The following is a 25,038-nucleotide window of genomic DNA, read 5'->3' as shown; positions in this document are numbered from 1 at the left end:
ACACGTAGCCACGTTTCTAACTCATTCTACTTTTTATGGTCCCACCTTTTGACTCTAAGTCAACTAAAGTCGTCTCTCCTTATCCCAAAAATAAAAAATATAAAAAAAAAGTGCTCCTTTAATGGTTCGATTTCAGGGCAAGCGATAGCAAATCAGTTAAGTTTATTAATCCCTTAATCTTATTCGTTCCAATTTTCTTGGGCGGACTTTCTTTCCTCATTTAATTTTTTTTCAATCTAAGGGTACTTTTGCATTTTTATTATCTGTAACAAATTATACAAAACTCTCCGGCAAACAATTAAATTTATGCTTTTTAAATTTATTTTAGGATAAACTCCTCTATGCCTAATACCATCAATTTTAAACATAAAAAGACATATTTACCCCCAATAAATATTAAATTATATTTTAAAAAATATACAAAAATTGAGAGGATCTAAACATAATAGAATTAACTCCAAGGACTGTAAATGTAATTGTTTGGAAATATAGAGGATGTAGATATAATTTGTTCTTTTATATATCTTATGGGTGGGGGATTACAACATACACTACTCACTATAAGTGTAGACCTGTTCGGCAGCTTGGATCAAGCAGACTCATATATACATAACATCCATAGCATAGTTGAGTCAAATCCTACCAATTTACAAACTTAAATAGTTTCTACCATTCCAAACATACAGTACCATGCTTTTCAAGTAAGCCTCAGACCAGTTGCAAACTTGTTTTCCAATGACTTCCTAACATCCAACAATGACCATCTGATGCTACCTTTGTCCTTGATCTTTATCAGCTTGTCATATATGCACCATGGGAAACTCAGGTAATGGTCCCGTTTCATTCCCTCGTTGTAACTTCCCCAGTAATCAGGATGATAGGTTACATGATACCATGCTGATGCCTTGGCAAATGCCTTGTTGGGTGGTGAGCTTGGCCCTAGTCCATCATCGAACCACTTCCTTGCTTCCTTCTTTAAAGAACGAACCGCCAATCCAATTGCCTCTGCATCCCGTTTCTTTGTGAAGGATTTTGCCATCTTCATGATACTCCCACTGAGGATCTCTGACTCAGTTTTGATCCCATAATAATCCATAAGGTTACCCAACTTTGAATCATATTCACCTTTGTAGTAATAAGCATCCTCAATGAAATCCTCAAAACCTTCAAACTCCATGTCGCGGTCATAACATCTCCTTGCCACCTCCTGAGTAAATTTTGTGAAGGATGTGTGTGATGCTCTGGATTTTATCTCCCTGTACAGTTTCCCAATCACGCTCTCTGAGTCGTAGGTTGGCTTGTTAAGCTTTTCCATGAAATCCGGATATTCCCTGACATATAGATGATCTGGAATTACAGCTGGTACACCAGTCTTTGGGAAATCAACCGCAATTGAGAAGAGCCTTGCAAGCTCCACACACTTACTACTCTCTGCCCTGTCTAGTTCCTTGTCGGCCCATACTGTGTGAGCATTTGCAATTATTCCAAGGCTTTCATTCACTATATAGTTTGTGAAGTACTCCTCGACTTCCTATGACATAAAAGGTATATATACTGCACGTTCAGTTCAACATCATGATAAAGAATATATGAAAGAATGTAAGAACATTGATCCGACAAGTAAAACTGAATGCAACTGATGATTAGAAACAAATCTTGAGATAGGTATTGTCAAAAGAATATAGCCTAAATGGAGGTTTAAAATTAAATCATATGAATGTTATGTACATCTCAAGCAGAGACCTTCGGTAGTAAGAAATTTCAGCACAACTGTTTTTTGGGCAACAAATAGTAGCTAGTACTATCAAGGATAATTCTCAGAGAACATGGTACTAGAACCAGAGTTCAGCAAATGGTACTAGATTGAACAATTCTGGTCAATCCCAGTTCAACCCAATCCAAATCAGACCGATCCTATATGAAAGATACAGTATAAGGGCTTTTTAGCATATCTATTCGGGTAGGTCCAATTCAGGTCTTCAAATTACAAGCATGGAAGCTCACATAGCTTCAGCATAATAATCAGGAAGAGAATGCTCAAGATTTATTCTTTTTTCAAAAATGAGTATGAAACTAGAAGTACATACAAAGAAATATGGGAAAAGAAAAAAACTTCGATAAAAGCAACTATATGAGAAATATTTTAAGTTCCAGAATTACATCTTGTATCATAATGTGCAAGACTAGTACCTCAATGGTAACGTCATGGTCCAACGAAATTGTTTTTGCACCCACATACTCCATGGGCTGGATCTGACTAGGTGGAATAAGTGCAGGGTCCCAACTTACAAAGTATATATCTCCATCTAAATCACTTCCTGAACATTCATTGGGGTGTGGCCTACAAACACAGTTCAAATGACAATGGAAACCAGTTTCAGACAATGAAAAGTTGAGATGCTGCACATAACATTTACACCAAAGGAATGAAACATGTGCAAACTACTTTGAGGAGAGAGAGACAGAGAAGGAAACGGTCCAAAACCTTTTCTGTTGTAAAATAAAAATTAGTCTAGTAAAGGTAAACTACGAGGAAATAAAATAAAATAAAAATGTGAAATACCTAACCTTTGTCCTTTTTGGGGAAAAACAACACAATCCACCATATGGTTCAATGATGGGACATCAATGGCCTGCAAAACACGCACATCACCAGGATGCAAGCAAGGGTTTTTGGCAACAACTACCTTCCCTGTGATAATTCTTTTGTGGCCTGATTCGTTTCCATCAAACATGCCCCCAATACTAGAAACTTGAACAAATACTTGCCCATACTCCAAGGTTCGGGTTTCATCCAGACATCCCATCAGTGATCTCCCATTTGGAACAAATATCCTTGTCTTCGTCCGTAGTTCGTGCAGCTTTGCTGCCCGGAATGTTTGTAGCATCACTGAAAGGAATGGTTCAGCATTGGGCTCATAACCACACTTCAACATTTCCCTGAGAACATTACAGTTTTCACCAGGAGACATCAGCTCAAGTGCTTCTAGTGCCCTCAATGAATCAGTTAGAATGGCATCTAGTTCATCTACTGCCTGCTTTTGTTTCGCTTGAAAAATATGATCACTCACACCAAGTGTTGACAAAAGAGTAATTAGCTGACGATTGAGGAAGCAAGGCTGATACTTGCTCCATGCCAGAACATCCAGTTTTATGTTTTCTGATTCATACTTACACATACTATTCCTCAAGGATAATTTCATTGTTGATGTAGGATCTACAGCCACAACACCCTTGTAGCCACCATACCTTATTTGAAAGGCTGAAGGAGGAGAACTTTGTAAGCCACATTTTAGTGCAACTCTCCTGGCAAAATCGGGAGAGATTTTTCCAATCCCATCTGAGAAGACATATTTTAACTCTCCTCTTTCCAGCTCTATGTCAGGGATACTCTCAACTTCATTCTTTAAAACAGTAAGAGTTTCTGTTGAAGAACTGAAAGACTGTCCCAATCTAGCAGCATACTTCGCAACATTTCTTATGAGACGAAAGTCACCCATCCAATCTCTTATCCATGCTGCTGTAAGCCCATCATCTGTTTTTGCAAACATCCATGCACTATTATCACGCAACTGGCTCGATGAAAAGGCAAGAAAATCGAACCTCTTATCTCCAATAACCAAGCCATTTTTCAATGTAGAAAGAATTCTTTTATAAATTCCAGTACGCCTTTCTTCACTCGCACGTGGAGATAAATCTGTTGCATGCATTTTATCCAAATCCTCGTCGACAAAAGACACACGAATAAAATTGTCAATATGGTTAGGGTAGTTGCGTAGCACACGATTCGACACATTCACCTCCGGACCACAAAAGTACACTTTACATGGGGTTATTTGAACTCTGCGTACATATACCAAGCCAGTATCCAAGGAAATTGAAGGAGAATTAGGCACACGATTGGATTTACGGTATTTCCAATATTGCTCATGGAGCCAATTCACAGGTTCATAGCAGCACTCCTTCAAATGATACAGCTTCTCCAAGGCATGCTCTATGTACTTAATTTCGTGGAATGAAGGATGAACCAACTTGAAAAACTCAGCATCAAGTGTTGGCCCTGCAAGGCACCCATTCTGAACCAATGCACACACCTTAAAAAGAATTTCATATGGAAATTTGTGCAACTCAGGAACATCAGGAGGGCCAACGATGGGGACTAAATCCAAATTATGAGAGAAAGCTGAATCCGCTCCTCATAATGAACTGATCTTCATCTTCTTTATAGTATACAAAATGTTCCTTGAAATCCAGAAGTGCACAGTTGTAATCAAGTTCCAAACACAAGGCAGATGATTGCCCAAGACAAGAGAAGGCAGTGAAATCTGTCGCTCTATCCCACTGATCATTTGTGGAATCTTTAAAGTAGTTAAAAACAGGATCTTCATATAAAAATGCTGAATAGTTTACAGCTTTCTCATAGACCAGAGGAACTCCAACTACCTAAAAGTTGAAGAAGTTGTTTCAGCTGTGTCCACTCAAATGCTTTGTGAAAGACTAAAAATGTTAAAAGCAATGACCTTTTATTCTAGGATTACACGATTTTGCAGTAAAAGAGGTGGATTGCAAGCAAAAGAAATTTTAGTTGATAGCATGAGCCAGGCTGTAGACCATAAATTTTAATTTATCAGCAACTATATAATAATCGTGACCAAAAAAGCTTTTATAAACTTTCTATGTGATTCAGAATTTTAGATGTCATTTTGCACATGTAAATTTATACAAAAAGAGCTAGTTTTAGAGAAGATGATAAAGAAAGAGAAGAAAAAGGGGGGGGGGGGGGGTTCTGTCTTTTAATTACTGTTTCTTAATGACCCAAAAAAAAAAAGAAAGAATAACAGATCATAATCAAATGAACGATGTAATTTGTAAATTACATCTCATGCCTCAGTCACAATGTAGCAGACATGTTTACTTTCGAATCCTTAATAATACTTAAAATATAAGTTAGCATTCATCTGGAATCATTTACATTCTATTTTTATATATTAAAATATTAAAAAATATATAAATAAATAAATAAACTAAACTATCACTGTGAAAAAATTATTCTAAGTTTTTAATGTCTGGACTGAACACTGGTTGGAGCAGTGGATTTCTCACTGATGCAAAGAAACCAGCTCTCTTTGTTAGACTCCATCTAGGGAAGAACAATACAAAACAGAGTAGTATATGAGAAATGAAAGACTAAGAAATATGGTGGATCTTGTCAATGTGCCTAGCTTATTTGATCCTTCCAAATCAAAATATTGGGTAAGACATTGGCGAAAAGAAAAAGACGTAAAATATCATAAATAGATACCAGCTTAATTATCAGATATGATGGATGGCATCTCAAAATTATAGATTAATGGATAGCTGTAGTATTGCATCACAAATGCAAAAAGCCTGGCCTGCATGGGACGGTAAATGAATTGTGAATCATCAACTACATGAACCAGAAATAGGCCCAGCCAAATCATTGTAGGTGGGATTTTAGGATTTTCTATTGATTGCAGACGTGACTTGAATATCCACTCAAAAAATCAGTATAAGTGTTGCCTGTGTGGGTGAACAATAAGTTCCTGTATTAGTGACAAAAAAACAAAGTAATGGTGTCTGGAATGAGGCAAAGAGAACTCTTGACTCCAAATTTAAGATTACATCCAAAGGTAATCAACCAGTTTTTTTTTTATCTCTCTTCATGTGGATAATCACTAAAAAACTCCATAATACTTCTAGCGTGCTTGGTAAATAGTAAATCTAAAGATCATGGTTTTGTTGGTAGGGGCTGGCACATCATAGTAACAGGATTACAACTATTGCAAGAACAAAGGCATATTCAATCCATCCAAGCAATAATAAAAAAAAAATTTCAAGTAGCAATAAGTAGCTATAACAAAATTACTTCGGAGGTCGCTTACCTGAATTAGGAGAAACTTGTTTCTATTTTGACCAGGTGGACGACGAAGCTGGATTTGCCAGATATCCTCATAAGAGAGTTCAAGCTTATAATCAACTCCACAATGAGACAAAAAGAAGTAAATCTTCCGCAGCTCAAAACCAAAGTTCACCATAACATCATGTCCTGACCAGAGACCATAGAATTGGTCACCTGAAACCTGACAACCAAAATGCAGTCTCGTATGCTCCAAAGTGAGAATTGAGGGCCTTGGTTTTGGTACTATATCACGTTCTACATCCCAAACCTTCAGATAAGTAGTTCCATAATACAAGCGCCGATTTACCAAGGAGGTTATAATATCAGCACTTCCAGCAGTTGTAAATTGCACAATAGCAAAAGCAAAAGTTCGCCTCCCTGATCTTTGATTCTGGGTCCTGATTTTCAGTGCATAAACAGTACCACTTCCAGTATAACGCTCCAGAAATTCTTTAACTAACTCTGCAGTAACATCATGGGGGAAACCTGAAAGTTGAATCGTCCTCCCCATATTCTCCAATTAAATTACACTGCAACTTGCAATTGTTTAATGATCAATAATATAACTGAGGGGCAATAACGCATGAGATTCAACAAGAATAAGAATGGCTATCTTCTTTTAGAAGAATAAAAACTAAAAACATCATTAAGCAACAGAAACAAGTAGAAATTATCAAGCCCATGTCTTAGAGACTCTGCAACTACTACTTAATTTCACTGCCATATACCTAACAATGCAAAAACAATATACATTTTCTTTTATTTTTCTTAGTCGGAGTCCAAGGAACAAATTACTTGTGGTTCATCCAAAAAAAGAAATTACATTCAAAACAAGAGAAACAAAGGGTACAAGAAAAAGGAAAGAATACTTAACAATCACAAAATTAAACAATATCAGAACTAAGAAACATAAAGAACCTTCATACCCAACTCAAATTCTTAAAGAGAAGAAAAAAACTCACAGTTGAGACGATCAATCAACTCACCCCAGAGAATAATCCAAAGCTAGAAGGTTTCTCCAAGTCACACAAAGCTTACAAGTGCTCTCATGACTACAAATATTGCTAGAGCTAGGAAGTAGTACTAATAAAGAAAGGACGAAATCAGAGAATCCATGATCACTTCTCTCAAAGGCAAGCTTATAACAGTCCCTGAAAATGACGAGTGAACTTCCAAGTTCCAACTCAGACGCTCGGACCCAAGACCAAGAGTAGCTGAACAGCTTTGGGGTCAAGCCGGTGGGCCCAATTCAGTGAGAAAATGTAAATACGATGATCAGATCAGCACCCAAGAAATTTCCTAATTTTGTTTCTCCAGCACAACTTTGTTCGGCTTGAAAAGTGCAGTCATTGGATCAAGATTTCAATCAAGATAAAAAATCTCGACGGTTAAAAATAAACAGCCGAGATTTCATATCTCGATCCAATGACTGTATTTTCTGCTGAACGTGGCATACGCATTTACTGCAAAGGAGTGAAGCTCGATCCAGCCATTTCGTGTTCATCATTATCTATTTTTTCCGTACAGACTTCTTGGATTACTCTTCTCCGTTTTTTTCCTCTCCCTCTCTCTTTTTCTCTCTTTTTCTCTCTTTTTTCTCGCTTTTTGAGTCAATGAAAGTCGCGTCTCCTGTAATCTACTAATAACAAGAGCATATGAATGACTGAATGGTGCCTTGGGGGCTAAGTAAAATATTGGAGTTGATTCCCAAAAAAAAAAAAATTGGAATTGATAAGTAGCATAAAAAGTTGGTTCAATTTGTATAGACTAATGTTTCATAGTGAATCTTACGAATGTTGAATCATCGGGTCTAACCTATATAGGCCTATCGGTATAAAAAGGTTGGATTTTCAATAACCTATTTAGTGTTTAGCATGATTTGGTCTCGGACCATAGAGATCCTGAACATTTCTGATTTTGCTTGAGAGCAGCGCAGCTCCCAGCAGTCAAAGCCCTAAATTCATTTTGGAGTTCAGGTTTGCTCTGGCCCCGAAAGTGTATTTGGACCAGGTGCTATTGAGAGCGGCACTGTTCCCAAGCAAGATCCGAGCATTTCAAATTCAGCTTACACCAAAAAAAGTAGTGGGCTTTGCAAATGACTATTATTTAATAAGATTGCTACTTAATCCACTAATTTGTGGAGTTGATGCCTTTGATTGTGAGCTTTTGGTATGTGAAGCATCAGGGAAACTATATATGTTCATTACACCACCACATCAAAATCCACTAGGAGGATAGAACTCTACCTAAAATAGTGAAAGAATCAAATAAGGGATATTTCGACAACATATCAACCATCATGATTCATGACTTGACAAAATAAAACTTCGAAGGATGGGATTGAAATCATTAAATCTGTGGACTTTCTTTGGTCCTAACTGTCCAGAGTAGACTGATTCGCCAGATGTGCTCATAAGAGAGTTCAGGCTTATGTTCAACTCCAACATCAATCAAGAAGTATATCTTCCGCAGTTCAAAACCAAAATTTACAGAGAACACAGAATTGGTTTTGGCTTCTGATTTCTGATTCTTAGTGAATAAACATTTCCAATTTTCCATTGTCAGTGTGACGTTCCAGTAATTCCTTTAACTGCTTCTTCTGCAGTAACTTGGGAGGAAACCCAGAGAGCAAACTCCAATTTCGTTCTGCAAAATACCAGAGGTAAGTTGTAGCCACTAAATATAAAAGCACACAGAAATAGAAACTCCCGAATGCCATTTTAATCCTCTGGGAGAATTTCCAGTGTCTGAACTCTCAAATCTCCCCCAAAAAAAAAAACAAATTTACAGTTTATTGTCCATTGATGGTATAATTTGAAAAGAATATATAATTTCGTTGAAAAATTATATTAGAGTGGAAAAACAATATTACATCTTTCTTTAGTTAATCCCTTTGATGATTAAAATGAAAATAAGGAACTGGGATTTCTTCCAAATCGATCATTGCAAATTTTAATCTTAAAACTCATAAGCTTTCATTCAACCGGTTCATTTCTTCCTGTACAATTGGTGCCATCATAACTTCGCGGTTTTGATTCTCCAAATTACTTTGCCATCCTGCAATTTCAAGGAGGAACTGGAATTAAAAGAATAAAAAAACTAGAAAACCAATTAAAGTATGAAGAAAGAACTGCTTAGGTAATTAGGAACCTATTGACATGTTGAATCCACGATTTTTGAGCTCTCTGTACTCTTGACACAATGCGCAGGGCTCACAGAAACAATGAACAACACAATCTTTACAAGGCTTCTCTTCCAATGAGTACTGATACCGCATCTTTGTGCGATAGAAAGATGAATAGATGCAAGGACAACAAGTTCCAGTGCAGATAAGCTTGTAAAGTGCTCCACTTGATCCACATGCTGAGTGACTTGTTTGTTAATAAAGAAGTTTAAGAAAAAGAATCAAGTTCTATTTGGGTTTTTCAGATTTATATTGGTAATACTTACAAGATGATCCTCTGTCTACAATCTCAGCAATCTGGCCAAATGTGATGCATGGACACCAACATGTTACACAACCTGTGTGTGAGATACTACATTACATTTGCATCAATTAATAATCAAAATATAGAGAAAGGAGTTGCAGAAATGGAAGCAAAGAATAAGAGTTCAGAAATCAATCAAAACTAGCTACTTACAGTCGTGGATATCAAAAACACAATCAAAGAGATTTGTGGACCAAGGAACCTGACCCTGGGGTTTTTCATCAGGTTGCGAAACCCTTGCATAATGATTTATGGTAGAGGGGTACATAATGAATGTGGAAAGAAAGAGAGAAAGATGTTTTAAAGGATCAGAAGAAGAATGTCTCTGGAATTATATATTGGATTTCTGGGGAATACAAGCTTTTTCCATGGATGATAGAATCTTGATTCATGAGAGAGCCCTTACGCACACTAAGTTGCATTCATGCATAGACTAAATGATGCATTTTTATATAGTGAAGGTGGGTTTTCCTTATTCCACACAAGTCATGAGACATGGGGTCTTCAACTAGTTACAAAATGTGAAGCACACAAGGGAGAGAGCAACTTTGATGGGGATGCCATTTTAGAAGGATGAAAGAGGTCTCTTAGTTTAGGAGTTTGACTTTGTAGGTATGGGTATGGGATGGATATTCCTTGTTTGAAAACTTGCTCCATGCTATGTAAAGTAAAATATGTCAACGGTCAACCACATTCCAATTTATTATTCAGCAAAATAAAAGAACGAAGGAAAACACATTCCAGTTCTTAGATAAGGAATGTCACACAATGAAGTTCAACAGATGATGCAATGGGAGTCTTCCTGTTGAAATATAAAATCTTCCAAAAAAATAATTCATGACAGTATCAACATGATAATTTACAAATGACAAAAAATTATTACAGTTCAAAGAATCTATTACATTTGCTTTGGTTGACTACTTCTTCAACCTTAATTAGTAAGTGTGGAATCTGTATATGGGTGATTCACTGAAGGTTATTCTCTCAAATATGTATCCACAGGTGACTGAGTCATATAATATACAATTAAATGCACCATGAAAAACAGATGGTGCAGCTTCTTGATTTTTTCTGAGTGAGAATGTAATGTGACTACCGAAGTAAATGTTGAGGTGGATATGTGTCGCCAGGGACGGCCAATGAGTAGAGTTAACCAGAAATTTAAGAGGGGTATGTAAAGCTATGTTAATCGCCAATCCTTCGACAAATGCTTTGTGATATCTGGATCCTCAGGAAGTTGACTACGGATTCAGAGAAATGTATGCATAAAGTACCATAGAACAGCTGAATAAGAATACTCTGAACCATGATCGGTTGAGTATGCCACTATCATTCTGATCCTGCATTCCCAATCTTCCTTTGTTTCCAGTCCAAAATCTTCTTGACCTGCATCCAGAGCTTGGTTGAATAAATTTCAAATATAAAAACATCCTGTTACAAGTGAGTGACTGAAACATCTTAAGCATGGAAGAAGAGAGAGACCTGTAGTCCCACTTGGAGGAAGAAAAAAAATTGATCTGAGGATAGCATCATACTAGCGTGTGAGAACCTCAATGGCAAGATCTAGAGTCCCAGTTAGAGAAGAAACTGAATATTGGCAGAGCATCAAACTGAAACCTGAAGACAATGGTTACCAAGAACAACATTTGTTACACATCACATAATGCAATGCATACTTGTAGTCTATAGACAAAATTCCTCTACGAATATAATAAAGCTAATACAAGGAAACTAATATAGAGATCTCGTAATTAAAACAGTAGTTCAAAACACACAATTCCACCATAAACTGATGCCTTCTTGTTGTAGCCCCAAGTTTGATAACTTAAGGTACCATAAATTTGCAACAAAAAATAAAAGCAATAAAACTGATTTTTAAGCCATTGGTTGCTAGTATGAGCTTCTAAACAAACTGACTATGAAATGGCACTGCATGCAATTATAGAAATTTACTGGAAAATGTAGGTTTCAGAATGTTATGGTGAAAACTGCAAATACAGTTCTCCCTTTAAACCAACTTTCTGAGAATGAATGGTTATTATCTGTAATATTGAACACATTTCTGAAACTTTTTAGGAGTGAAATTTCAATTGTACTAACAACAAGGCACTCCTTGCCTAGGCATTCAGAACCTAGGCACCTTGCGGCCTTGAATTCAGACCCTCTCCAATGCCTTGGTCACCTTATCACCTTGATTACTATGACTAACTATAAGACAAAAGAGAAGAATAGAAAAAACTGCTATTAACCATTTGCTTGGCAAAATACTAACATCAAGAAGCAACAACAAGAAAGGGTGAAAAATGCCTGGTACAAGCCATCTATTCATTGTAAAAAAACATACAATTGTTGACTTTCTTCTAAAGTCAGACAATTTATTTTGTCGATTTTCATTTTCTCTTATATTTCGTCATGCTAGAGTTTTAGGTGAGAAAGGAAGGGCTTACTAACTAGATCATGATAAATTTGAATTTATGTAAGCTTAATTACTAGTAAACAAGAAGGGTGTAACTACAACCATGTCAAGCTTCTTGCAGGTTTGGCGATTTAATACCTTAATAAGAAAGACTATGCATCGTGCAGGAAAAATGACCCATAATCTGTTTCAGAATTTTCTTGCTTTAAGAGGATCATAGTCATAAGCTTCACCTGCCTTCACAAATCTACCTTTCACACGCTTTCTGGTATCTGCTCTGGCTTTTCGGGAAGCATATTTTATTTGTTTCCCAAACCTATGTATCATATAAATGAATATCTGTCAGCTGTTAAAAAAGAGCAAATAATACAAAATGAAACATCATTATGCTGATTATATAGAATCTCCAGTAAGGAGTTACTGACTCCAAAAAAGGAGGGACAGGAGGACATTATTACTGTTTCTCGAAAGAAAGGTGAGAATACATGCGAATATGTTAACATGTACTTGAAGAATTAAAAGTCTTCTAATTATGAACAAAACCAAAAATATGTGGCTAGAATGATTGAAAGACATGTTCCTAGTAAATGGCGCATATGAATTGTAATAGGACAAGAAGCATCAGTCATTTATTTCACCATACTGCAGGACCTTACTAGTGATGAAATAGGTATACAAAAAAACTGAAGATTGCATGGCAAAGAAATTCTTTAAGTATTACAGCAACAAATGGTCTTTTACTACCATATGCCAGATTCATGAATGGAGACAACATCAAGATAAGATTTTCACTGCTTGAACTAAAAGAAAGGGGGGGAAAAGGGGGGGGGGGGGCAAAGAGTAGATTAATAATGTCAGTCACATATATTGGCTTCCATTTATGGTATCTTTCTAAAGTGTGAATCAGAGCTTTTTGTAGAATACAGTGTAGAAATCTTAGCAGATAATACCTAACTACTCTAGACGGGTGATGAGAAAAGCTAGGATCCCTTGGAAAACAGTCATCTCCCAAGAAAACCATATTTTCACATTTCAGAGGTTCACAGTGGTTCATGCTAATTACCAGCAATTATGAAGTCCAAACTAATATGTCCTTAGATTTTAAAGTGTTCCCTGCAGCATTAGGAATAATTAGTCTCATCTGCGGGTACCAATCCATGAAGAGAAAAAAGTATCTAAGGTATGTTAGTAATTACACTTATACCCTAGTGCAATTACACAATGATAGTACCATTTTCCAGCATTTGATTGAGTTGCAATTCACCCGTAGTTGGTGTAATCAATGCCGATGTTAATATTGAAGTGGAAAACATTAATATTTGAAGCGGAAAACATACGTTCGTGTTTTTTTCTTTTCCTTGTATCTGAGCTTAGCTTTGTCCCTTGCCTGTGGGCTAGTGCCTTCAAAATTCAAGTCCCATGGTGATCCACCCGTTAAAAACACTGGCGAACAATGTTCATAATCAACAACACCACTTTCACTTGTGAGGCTGGACATGCTTGAATGGACTTGCCCAGTTGGAAAACATATGTTGATACTTCTGCTGCCACCAGGAATTAAAAATACTTGATCTGTTCCACTATTCACAGCCTCAACCACAGAGGCTAACCCAGCAGCACAAGAAGACTGGGTGGACGCGCAGTCATTTTGCCCTGATGATGAAGCCTGAGGAACGACATGAAATAGACTGTCAGCTAAATACATAATAAAATCAGCACTCTCCAAAACAGAATTTCCACTATAGTAATTACTAATCATGTCCCATATACAAGATTCATGTCCCATATATCTAAGAGAAACATGAAAACCAAAGAATATTTTCCACAGTCAAGATGTGATTTCTGAAACCTCGGCACAAACTTAACACTTCTGATCATTCAGGCACAAGCAGATGCATTCTATGCCTAGCATGGGTGTATATATATCTCAAAATCCAATTGTTATATCTCCACCAAAACTTCTACACAAAATCTCACATGAAAAAGAGTGATCGAAGAGCATGGAAGATATTGTAGAAGATAGTATGACAGACAAGTGGAGATTCTCAACAAAACTAAATTTGCACTAATGCTTTGCATTCTGTGATCAATTACCATGATTATTATGTGAAGTTGCAACGAACAACATGCATCACCTAGGACTTGTATCTGGTAGGATTTCGATTGGAGAGCAATTCAGTTGGGATAAACCAATGTAGTTTTTGTTATTGTAGTACTGTGATCATGAAAAAATCATTGAAGTTGGTAAGTATAACTTCATAAATCTAGTCCAATGGAAGTTATAGATAAGCCTATTTCTGATTCAACATCACAATTTGTTAATTCTAGTGATTGTGGAGCAGATTGAAGCAGAAAGCATAAGGCTAATATAACAAAAGTTTCCCATCTGAGTGGGGAGGTGAGGGTGGAAGAACAATTCCCCAAAAAGTCAGAAATTGTAAGGGCATCAATGAGGTTAACCAATGAAAACAAACGCAGAGAAAAGATCCATCATCAAACAGATGATCATTTTATTGAGAGACTGAAACTGGTGCCAAGTGCACTTCATAGTTTCTGGTGCCTAAAAGCCCATTGCTACCCGGAGATCTTGAGACAGCAGCTGGGGAAGCAAAAGGAAGAGGAATTCGCTGGCATGAGAAGTCACTTGACCAAGTCTTATTTTAGTTCAAATCAAGGAGCCAGAGACAGATTGCGAATGCATTCCCTGCCTCGTGAGGGTGCACTTTTGAGTCCCAAACTTTCTCTCTGAAGCAAATGCTGGAAGTCCAAGATGGTGGTTTGGAACATCCAAGAGGATGCCTGATCCATTTATGATAAAGAGGAATTCAAAATAGGTAAAGAGGGGTTCTTGCATCTTGGTTCACACCTTCCCACTCCATTATAATAGAAAAGAATAGGAGCTAAAAAAATTAATGACAAAAGCAATGAATGATTTAAAGTGGATGAGTTATTATCGATGCAAGCTTCAAGGAACAGCAAGATGATACCTCTATGATATCCTCACCACGGCCACCAGAATCAGCAACATTTAAGTTTTTGTCCATAAATAGGCAACCCACTGGTACGTCATCAAAAGCATGACTGGGATGACTTTGTGAGCACCCAAATATCTCACCATCGTTCTCAAAAATTAAGCCAACATTATTAATGTCAAAACTGTCACAAAGGTCACCGAGGTCACAAATTTCAAGATCCTTCAGCGAAGAGCAGACCTACAAAATTATTAGGAAGCTTAGACAATAGAATGAGATTGAATAAACCAATAATGTAAGATGAAACTCTCCTCCTTTCATTCTCTTCCCTTTTTGGTCCTACAGAACTGATATTTATAAGGAAAAGATTCATGTAGCAATCCTAACCAAACTCAACCGAGCCCATCATACAGGTCTGCAAGGTTTCCCTCTTCGCTTTTGTGTGTGTGTGTGTGTGTGTGCATGCACATGTGGGCGCTTAGGCAGGTGCTCAATTTCCTTCCCTTAGATTTCCAGTGAAACTGGAAAAAAGATGATAGTAAAACTGAATTTGAAAAGACCATTTAAAACAGATCAAAAGCCGCAAAGAAACAATGTAATTTAAGCAAATACAACAATGACCTGTCCCAAGACTGAGTTTTCACGGCGTAATGGTGATTTATCTCCTCCACACAGTCCCAACTTTTCACAACCAGGAACCTCTGCAGATGAGCCTATCCAAGATTCAGACGGAAGACAAGATTCATTCGGCTCTGCGTTTACCATTGTTCCCAGTTGTTTAGGTTCCCAAGAGTTCTCCATGATACTCTCATCCATAGACAGGATGCCTTGTGGTTTCCATAGAGTACTGTCTCCATTGTTATCTTCCGGAGGTAGTGACGAATCGAGGACGGAAGCCCATATTTTTGAGAGGTCTGCGACACTGGGACAACCTGAGTAATAATCTATTCTCTGCAGACGACGTCCGCAACCTGAGCGGCAATTCCCGTCAGTGCTGCAGCTTTGACATAGGGACAGTTTATCTTCGACGCAAAAATTGACTGCAGGTTGCGAGTTGCAATAGTTGCAGATGAGAGAACGAAGGTGCTTCTGTGAAATTGCATTAGCAGAGTGCACAATCCCATCACAGCCCAAACAAAGACGAACATTATCCGGCTTGCAGTAAACTAGTGCAGTGTCAATTCCGCAAAAATCACATAGAGGCTCCATTTATTGCCTCCAACAAATGTAACTTTACGCCCTAATCCAATGGTTGAGTTACGAAACCAATTGAAAACTACTCACAATCCTGAAATCATAAGAACAGAGTGATCAGAAGCAAAATCATTAGTAGAAAAGGAACGCTGAAGTCAAAAGAAAGAGAAGAAGATGAAAGCTCACTGATTATTATTCCGTGGGAGAAGAAGGCAAAATCTCAGAAGCGTTTTCATTTTATTCAAATGCTGTCATTAGAAGGGACCCGAACACCCCTGAATCTGAAACATAAACAATTAACACATTAAAGAAACACAAGAGGAACGATTCAATGGCCCCAACAAAAATAACACTACGAAAGGTTTCGGATTTAACTTTCTAGGTTGCAGAAAAACAAACCAAACCCTCTGCAGATGTTACTTCTTCAGAATCTGAGAGAGTCGAGAGGGAACAAAACTTTTTTTTGGTAAACATATGCCTGGTCGACCGTTTTATTATGGATTTAAGAATGCTTACGTGGCAACTTATGATAGCAAGTAAATTATTTAAACAAAACTATGCTGACGTGGTTCCCTCACTTTTTTGAAAAAGTGGAACGCTCATGATCACGCCGTTCAACTAGACGAGCCCGTAAATAACAACAGAAATGAAGGGCATGTCGGACATTAAGCATTGACTAAAACCAAATCTCAGCGGTCCATTTGGGCTTGGCCATACGCCGGGCCCGCATTACGATTTTGGCTGGGTGGGTCCCACATGCTCCCCGCAAGGAAACTGCTCCCTTCACACAGAACATTTGCCATTACTACGTCAACCATTGAAAACGGTGACGTCTGATGTCTATGCGGTGGGTGACATTTTATTGACTTTTCACTACCTTGGGAGATTGGTGCCTTGAGATATCAGCCAATGAGAGCCTCTCACGTGTTCTTTCTTATGCAGCTGTGCACTACTTCGTTTAAATGACTTACACGTGTAATATAAACAAATCTTCAATCAAAGTCACACACGTGTCCTAATATGCAAATACCAATATCGACTGAGAAACCAACACGCGTCCCAGCAATCCAATGCACAAGTCTACACGTGTCTCGAGTAGAACATTGATCTGCGCCCAGAAGCCAACACGTGTTTACTCTTAATAAGGATCTTCATGAATTAGAGAGACACGTGTCTTCAATGATTTTAATTGTAATGTAAAGAGTTTTGGCTTACATATTTTGATTCTAATGTGATGGAGAGAGTCCAAGTGCATAAATTCAAGTCAGTTACCTTCCACCACGTGTAACTAGTTGGACGGTTGTGATTAAACTGTCTCAGTAAATGGACACTTGGACCCTAAAGACTTAGTATTGGGTCCATTTCTGTTGGATGAACACGTTATATATAAAGTCACCAAACGCACCTTTTTGCAGTGGCAGCATGCTATTGGCTAGCTGCTAATAAGGCTGAAATACAGACAGCTAATCATGTTGATTTTCCCTCATTAACCTAATTTTTCTCATTAATAATCAGGAATCTAGAAGAGCTAGCTTCAGAGGGATTAGCTGGGGATGAAATGCATGGAAGCCTCTACCCAAAAAGAAGACAAAAAGGAGATGAGACGCATGAAGAAACGACATTTCCATGCTCAAGAATTCGCGACAGACACAACAAGAAATCTAATATTCTTACTTTTTAAATTTTTCATGAGAATCATGATGTATTGTCTTTTCTTTTTCGTAAGAATATGTGATAATATACCCCCAAGGCCTTTTTGAAAATTGGAGATAATCCAAATATATTTTTCAAAATAGTTTTGCATGAAATAAATTTATTCCCTCCTGTAGAATTTTCTTTTCTTGTTTTGGTAAGCTTCATGTAGAATTAAAGTTTCGAAGAAAAGTCGTTGGTTGAAAATCAATTTGATGAACCTTGCTTTTTAAACAAAAAAAATAGAAAAGATTTGACGAAACTATTAGAAATCATGCATAAAGGTAGGATGCTTCTCCATTTTTCAGAAGGATGTGGTGAAGTACATTCTACAACCACGGTTGAAATGTTGGCACTCAGGAAAGCTCTAGTATAGGCTCAATATTTGGGGCTCTCTAACTAAGGAGGATAATTGGAATGTTAATGATTTCTTGAACCAATAGGACTAGAGAATCTTATTGAAGAATCATAAGTACCATCAATGATAGCCAGGTTCACACATCTTCCTTTGATTCTATCTAGTTCAATGGCATTCATAGGGAAACAAATAATGTGATAGATACTTCAACTTCGCAGAGAGCAAGAAATCAAAAGCTTTTTTGAATTAAAGATTCCCCCAAATTCACATCCTCTGTAATTCCCCCTTCCCTGCTTCTTTTTAATTTAGCCATGTTATTTGACTGTTTAGCCTGGCTATTACCATTTTGCAAGTTTCGAAATTGAGATTAGATCAACTAGATTAATTGTTGAGTTTTTTTCATTTTGCCCACAAGTTGGGCTTCAACTCTTGTTTCCCAATTAAAGTTGTCAATATTTCAGTTTGACCGGAGAAGAAAAAGAAGAAGAAGGTAGGGATGGAGGCAATTGGCTGTTGGCTCTCTGTAGATTTAGAGAAGCTACAACCGTGACAGCCCAAAGAACCTGCCAACCCATCTTCTTCTTCTGCTATTGCTTTTATCTTCTGCTGCTGATGCTCTCTTCAGTGGTGATGGTTGAGGAGGGTCAGCCAAGACTGCGAGCTCGAAGAAGAAGAGTGGGGTCGTCTCTCGTCTTCGCTGTTTGCTTTTCCGTTTATATATTTACGGAAAAAAGAGCGCTAAATCTGGCGCCCTTGATTTTTTCCATTTTTTATTTTTATTAATGATAATAATTTTAGTTTTTCAGGTAAGATGCTCTTTTCCTTATTATCATTAGCTTTCTGGAACTACCGGATGGTGACATAGTGTGGAAAGGATTCACATCCTCTGTAATTCATTTTCCTACAATTCCTTCATTAAGATTGTGCCATGTAGTATTAAGTAATTCAACGGTTATCTAATTCAAACTAAATTTGAATTCATTTTCCTACAATTCCTTCTTAAGATTGTGCCATGTGGTATTAAGTAATTCAATGGTTACCTAATTCAAATTAAATTTGAATTTTATTTAAACGTATTCATAAATTTTAATTTTATTTAAAAAGCTTTCGAACGAATTGGGGAAACCCTTGTCCGTTTCTCTGAACAGAGTTTTATAAAATAAAATTCTTTTCTCTTTTCCTTCACTCATGGGTAAAATAGTAATTTTAAAGTCAAAGTTAATAGACAACTAACTTGAATTTTTTTATAATATTCAAAGTCCATCAAATTGGACAAACTGAAATATTAGCAACTTAAATAGGAAAACAAAAATAGAAGACTAGCTCAACTTAAGTGGGCAAAATAAAAAATAAATTTTTTTTTTTTGTCTTTTTATTACTTTTTATCCTCATGTTTAAGACGAGGATTTATAAGAACGGAGGAAGTGGACCAAAGCCAAAAGTGGGTCCCCTCTTAAATATATAGTCAGGAAATATGACAGGAGTACAATGGGCCATACCTGTGTACAAGAATTACCGAATGCAAGATGACCACCCTACCCTGCACCACACATGACACACCCCCTATGCCACCCTAGAGAGAGAAAAAGAAACTATAAGTGTGAGAACCCTAAAAATCCTAACCTAATAACCCGGCATTTCAGGTCCGTGTACCCGAAGTTCAGGATGAGGTCAACTCTTGACCATCTGAGTTGAGCCCAAAAGTTTAGAAATTGATCCTATAGACTTCAATGACGGTGATGAAGACCTGAGCACTTTGTTTGACTTCACCAGGAGAGAGAAAATTACTCCGTAAGGCATTAAAGTGACATTTTGGTGTACCCAGAAACCTATGCAAGAGGACTTCAAATCTCAAATAAAATATACCATTGAGTTGGTAATTGTGTAAGGTACCTACCCTCCGAAACTCATCGCGATCGGCCTTCGAATGAAGAAGATATGGGGGCGGTCGGATGGAGGCGGTCAGATAAATTATCTGACCGGTCCTTTTCAGTGAAGGACAAAATGGTCATTTCACCTCTTAAAGCTTTTTAACTTTCCCAATTGAACCAAATTCGGGATTTTGGTTTTCTAAAGGGAGAGAGCTCGTGGGAGAGGAGAGAGAAGAGGAGAAGAAGCTTGGGGAGGAAGAGTTTGTGTAGTTCGACGGTGCGGAATCGCGATTTGGAGGTATGATCGCGTAGAGAGGTAAGTCTGCTTCAACATACCTAATTTTGGCCCAAATTCATGAGGGTTTTGATGGGTAATTTCATTTAAATGTGATATTGGAGGGCTTAGGTTGAGGAAATAATCTTCTGACTCCGTAGAAAGATTCGCACGGCCGTTGTGCACGTCTACTTTGAACCTCGTGCGAAACCGAGCACTTTCGACCGAGTTGACTCGGTGAGCTGCCCGCCGAGTTAACCGGGTCGATTTGGGACTGAGTTGACCCGCCTTGTTGGACTAGAATTAATACCCGGTTAACCCACATTTGGTCTGTGTTCAAATTGAATCCCGAATTAAATCTTATTTATCTTGTTTATTTGCTAGGTTAATTGAGTCTTGGGCAGTCGTTAATTTTGTGAATTCTCGATTAACAGGTGAGGATAACATCGCATATATTATGTAATATCATTGTGTATTTGGATTGTGAATAATGTGGTATTGCATGATAATTCATGTTACCTTCTATAATCTCGATAGTCCTGTATCATACTGTATTTCCGATTGAATGATTAAAGGTAAATCGTATGTGATTATGTGATTGGTTACTTCACTTGATTGATGCATATGAATGTATGTGACGGTGAAATGGGGTTTACCTATCTGGTATTCCTAGCTTGGGTTATCAGCGGCTGTGGTATGGGACACTGTCCTCTGATGTCCAGAGCACTTTTCATAGTCGGTGTGGTTGTCTAGATGCATGTGGTTAAGAATCCCGTGAGTGCTACTACCCTTTCGGCAGGGGTATTGAAGCCGAGTGACCCGTGATATCAGTGGATGGGGTTCTGTGTGCATCAAACAGACCCACGGTATCATGCAGTGGTATAGTGACATGTGTTAGAACGGACCTCGTGATCGCCCAAAAGACGGCGGTTAGGCGGCGTGAGGGGACATGACGGCATCCACCCTAGCATATGTAGATTACTACAGGGTTAAGGAATGGGATCCAATAGATGCCTCCGTTGAGGATTCCATTCATAGGTGAGAACGATACCGGACCAAAAGGGCGCTTAGGCATGAGGAAAGGTATCCGGATCACATGTAGCACGAGACATAGTGACTTTGCATTGGGCTAGAGTAAATCCTTGACACGCGCCGGCCCTCGGGCCAATGGTGATGGGAGAGAGTGTTGACCAAATCCCCAGCCATGGTTGATGTGACAGGACCCAACTACCGTGGTGAACCCAATAGACGTCTCTTGTTGAGGGTGAGTGATGAGACTACCCAGAGGAGGCTGGTGTGTTATCTTAAAGCGTGTCTACTGTAGAGACTGCATGGTAGAAGTTATAATCATATCTTCATGTTCATTCTTTTATTCATCGTTGTATATGCTGATATGTGTGTGTGTACATGATGAATGCATGATGTATGATATGTTAGACTCACTGAGTTCTGTGGAACTCATCCTCTGTGAATATTGTCTTTTTTTTAGACTCTGTTGCAGGTTGTGACAACTCATATTACTTGGAGAGTCTGCGTGGCGGCGAGAATACGAAGATGCATGATGGGATGTGTACTTGTGCAGATTGTGCTTTTGGAGTCCAGCCATTCTGAGGCTTGGAGTTTCTTTTACTTGGGTTGGGTTTAGGTTGTTTCCTCCTTTTTCCATTGTTAGAACGCCGTTTGATTTTTAGACTTCCGCTGTAATAACCTTAGATTTACTTTCTTTTATATTCTTGCTCTTGGATTATGCTATATAATATTGTTGTTCTGGATTGGCCGCGAACCGAGATCCTGCGGAGAGTATCGCCCCACGGGTATTCGGGCGTGTCCGGAAACCGGCTGGGTGGGGTGTGACAGAGTGGTATCAGAGCTCTTGGTTCGCCTACAATCTTAATTATAATATTACATAGCGGAGCATCTTGAGTCACCGATGCATAAGTGACTTAGCTAAAGTAGACGTGAATAATAGGTACAACCTCTAACTTGAAATCAACAGTGATTTAGAGAAGCATAATGAAGCTAACTCGGATAATGAACAATAATGATATTAAATACACAGTGTTAGTAATCTAACAAGACACAATAATCTATATGAAACGATAAAGAGCATAAGTCATAAAATATTACAACCCCTAATGTAAAGTGAAAGAGCGTGAACAATCACGCATAAGAATAAAACAAAATCCATAATCTCTTACAAGCCGAAATATAAAGTTCGGGAATCGAAATGAACACTCAGATGTGACCAGGGATCAGTCTTAAGGTGTGTTGTAGCTTGTATTGATGAAGGAAATTAGGAGTCAAGTCACAGGCTGGAACGGTTCTCTATATGGATATAAGAAAGATCAATGGATGGCCCTCATTTGGAAGTGAGGTTGCATCAAGGAGGTGTGATTACGATGGGAAATGAGCTAAAGAAAGAAAATAAGATTTCTTGAAAATATGAAGTTTTTCTTGAAATATGAATCAAAATGTGTAGAGGAGGGATGATGTGATTTGAGCTTAATCAGGGAATGTTACTAAGTAATTTTGGAAGAACATTTGAGCATCAAACAAGGTGAGTGTGCAAAAATTTTGAATCAGGAAGTGAAATCTTGAATAAATGTAGATTTAAGATTACGTGTGCTGGATAAATCGTCGCAATTTGAATTGAGCATTTAAGTGGGAAACAAGTGGGAATTGAGTCATGAATAGTGAAAGAGTTGAATTTGGCTTTGAGTCATGAATAGTATTGGTGAGTTGTGAATAGTAAATTAGTTGAAGTAGGTGTCGATATTATCATCGACCCACCTTTGGACCTATTCAACGGTGTTGACGCTAATCACCTTGTCGCTACTGCTGAGTTTGGGAGTAACGAAATTTGAGGCGTTGAGTATCCACCCATGTAGGTCCAATTTCTGAATTTTTTTGAATTAGTAGTAGCGTGATAACCACGAGGCTCATCGACGGTCAAAAAAAAAAAAAATTGTTTGTTTTCCAAATCGGTCGTTTTCTTTCCTTATAGAATTAGCTAAAAAAATTGAGATTGGTTACTCAATTGGCTCGTTTCTTCTATACATTTGGCTAAAATTCGGTTTGTTTTGTTTCTTACTCAATTGGTTAAAAAAATTGTTTGGTTCTATGGTTGTTTCTTTTTAAAAAGGTCTTCAATTCGTTTGTTTGTTTTCTTACTCGATGGCTAAAAAAAAAATAAAAAAAAATTTGGGTTTTAGATTTGATCTTTTGGTGTGAAGAGCTAAGGGACAGGGTGTATGATTGAGTATTTCTTGGACTGGATGATTGAAATTTTGAGATGTTCAAACGATATTCTTTTGATCCGTGAATGTTGGCTTTTGCATTTTGGAATGGTGAATTTGAGGAATCGACTTTGAATGGAATGCTTGTGGCTATAACCATGAGAATGGAATGGTACCAACCCACCCACAAGTCCCCCCCCTCAAGGTGATGACCTACCACAGGTGGTTGTCACCCAAATGTGTTGAATATATTGGGTAATATGTTGAAGAATAGGACCCATGTCAACACTTTGATGCAAGGTGTGTTGGGGTGAGTCAAGGGAATGGGCCTGGCAATGAAGGGTGCTCGGAGGAATTGGGAGACTTTGGTTTGGGACCCCACAAACTGTGGAGCATTTTCTTAAGCTCCAAGTACCTTCATTCATTGTGACTAAGATTTCTAGTAGGTGGTTGAGAGAAATGGAGAAGGCATTTGACACCTAAGATGAGGGACAAGATCTGGGCGATAACTCCAACATGGCATTTCGAGGAATCATTGTCAAGGAGTATCAAAAAAGGTTTGAAGAATCTTTTCTTTGTTTTCATGAAATTGACATGGAGAAAGTAAGGGTGACATTCGGACTTATATGTTTGTTTAGCCTATTGAGAGCTATGAGTGGTGAAGGAAAGAAAGTAGAGGGGAGAAAGAAACCAGGCATAGTGAGACGGAAGAGATTTTGTGGTGGGAGGAGAGACCTAGATGACATCTGTGAAACTGATATGGAGTTTCGATGTGAACCTAGATGTGGTTTGGTGACCAAAGGATTTTTAAAAAAGTCGGTTTGTTCGATGGTACCCTAATTGGATTTCAAGGTGATCTAAAGAAGATGGTGAGAGATTTTGATCGGTGGTGTTAGACTTTGTCTTTCATGGAGATATAAGAGGGAACTTTGGGTCTTGGATGGTAAGAGGTTCAAGGAGTGGGAGTACAACCTTTTGCAAAGAGGACGAAAATTTAAGGGGGGAGGAGTGAGAACCCTAAAAATCTAACATAAAGGGAAGGAAATGAGGAGCCAAAGTTTAGAAATTGATCCTATAGACTTAATGGGTGATGAAGACTGTTTGATTCACCAGAGAGAAAATTACCCGTAAGGCATTAAAGTGACATTTGGTGTGCAAACATGCAAGAGGATTCAAATCTCAAATAAAATATACCATTGAGTTGGTAATGTGTAGGAACCCAACAGTTAATGAAGAAATATGGGGTGGATGGAGGCGTGATAAATTATAGTCCTTTTAAGGACAAATGGTCATTTCACCTCTTAAAATTTTAACTTTCCCAATTGAACAAAGGATTTTGGTTTTCTAAAGGAGAGCTCTGAGAGGAGAGAGAAGAGGAGAAGAAGCTTGGGGAGGAAGAGTTTGTGTAGTTCGACGGTGCGGAATCGCGATTTGGAGGTATGATCGCGTAGAGAGGTAAGTCTGCTTCAACATACCTAATTTTGGCCCAAATTCATGAGGGTTTTGATGGGTAATTTCATTTAAATGTGATATTGGAGGGCTTAGGTTGAGGAAATAATCTTCCGACTCCGTAGAAAGATTCGCACGGCCGTTGTGCACGTCTACTTTGAACCTCGT

The 25,038-nt window shown here is 38.0% G+C and overlaps 2 protein-coding genes and 1 long non-coding RNA gene across 3 annotated transcripts; 1 reads left to right on the top strand and 2 right to left on the bottom strand.

Annotated features, from left to right (window-relative positions):
* Positions 1 to 478: 478 nt before the first annotated feature.
* Positions 479 to 7,250, bottom strand: LOC149021061 (putative RNA-dependent RNA polymerase 1). The gene is given in 6 exon segments (XM_089149330.1): positions 479 to 1,531; positions 2,191 to 2,341; positions 2,569 to 4,187; positions 4,189 to 4,443; positions 5,904 to 6,450; positions 6,907 to 7,250. Coding segments are annotated over 5 exon segments (3,387 nt in total). The 5' UTR covers positions 6,432 to 6,450; positions 6,907 to 7,250; the 3' UTR covers positions 479 to 697.
* A 2,926-nt stretch (positions 7,251 to 10,176) lies between these two features.
* LOC149021060 (putative zinc finger protein CONSTANS-LIKE 11) lies at positions 10,177 to 16,438 on the bottom strand. The gene is made up of 8 exons (XM_089149329.1): positions 16,366 to 16,438; positions 16,177 to 16,271; positions 15,418 to 16,084; positions 14,812 to 15,036; positions 13,162 to 13,490; positions 11,963 to 12,140; positions 10,891 to 11,025; positions 10,177 to 10,794 (listed from the first exon to the last, which is right to left on the bottom strand). The coding sequence occupies exons 3-6, from the start codon at positions 16,003 to 16,005 to the stop codon at positions 12,014 to 12,016; spliced, it is 1,269 nt and encodes a 422-aa protein (XP_089005455.1). The 5' UTR covers positions 16,006 to 16,084; positions 16,177 to 16,271; positions 16,366 to 16,438; the 3' UTR covers positions 10,177 to 10,794; positions 10,891 to 11,025; positions 11,963 to 12,013.
* Positions 16,439 to 20,070: 3,632 nt separating this feature from the next.
* Positions 20,071 to 22,406, top strand: LOC149021059 (uncharacterized). Its single transcript, XR_016172006.1, has 3 exons — positions 20,071 to 20,227; positions 20,570 to 20,619; positions 21,675 to 22,406. It is a non-coding gene; the product is annotated as an uncharacterized LOC149021059 (long non-coding RNA).
* The last annotated feature ends 2,632 nt before the right edge of the window (positions 22,407 to 25,038 follow it).

This window comes from Hakea prostrata, chromosome 3 (assembly GCF_041222555.1).
Source record: "Hakea prostrata isolate BN-2017 chromosome 3, UWA_Hpros_2, whole genome shotgun sequence".
Taxonomy (NCBI): Eukaryota; Viridiplantae; Streptophyta; class Magnoliopsida; order Proteales; family Proteaceae; genus Hakea; species Hakea prostrata.
The sequence above is the reverse complement of the archived record's forward strand: the minus strand, read 5'-3'. Positions and strand labels throughout refer to the sequence as shown.

Excerpts from the sequence above, each read along its gene's own strand:
- LOC149021060 (XM_089149329.1), bottom strand. The coding sequence starts at position 16,005 with ATGGAGCCTCTATGTGATTTTTGCGGAATTGACACTGCACTAGTTTAC. Across the intron at positions 13,491-14,811 it reads GTGGTGAGGATATCATAGAG|GCTTCATCATCAGGGCAAAA; the intron begins GTATCATCTTGC and ends GTCGTTCCTCAG. Across the intron at positions 12,141-13,161 it reads GAAAAGAAAAAAACACGAAC|GTTTGGGAAACAAATAAAAT; the intron begins GTATGTTTTCCG and ends TATGATACATAG.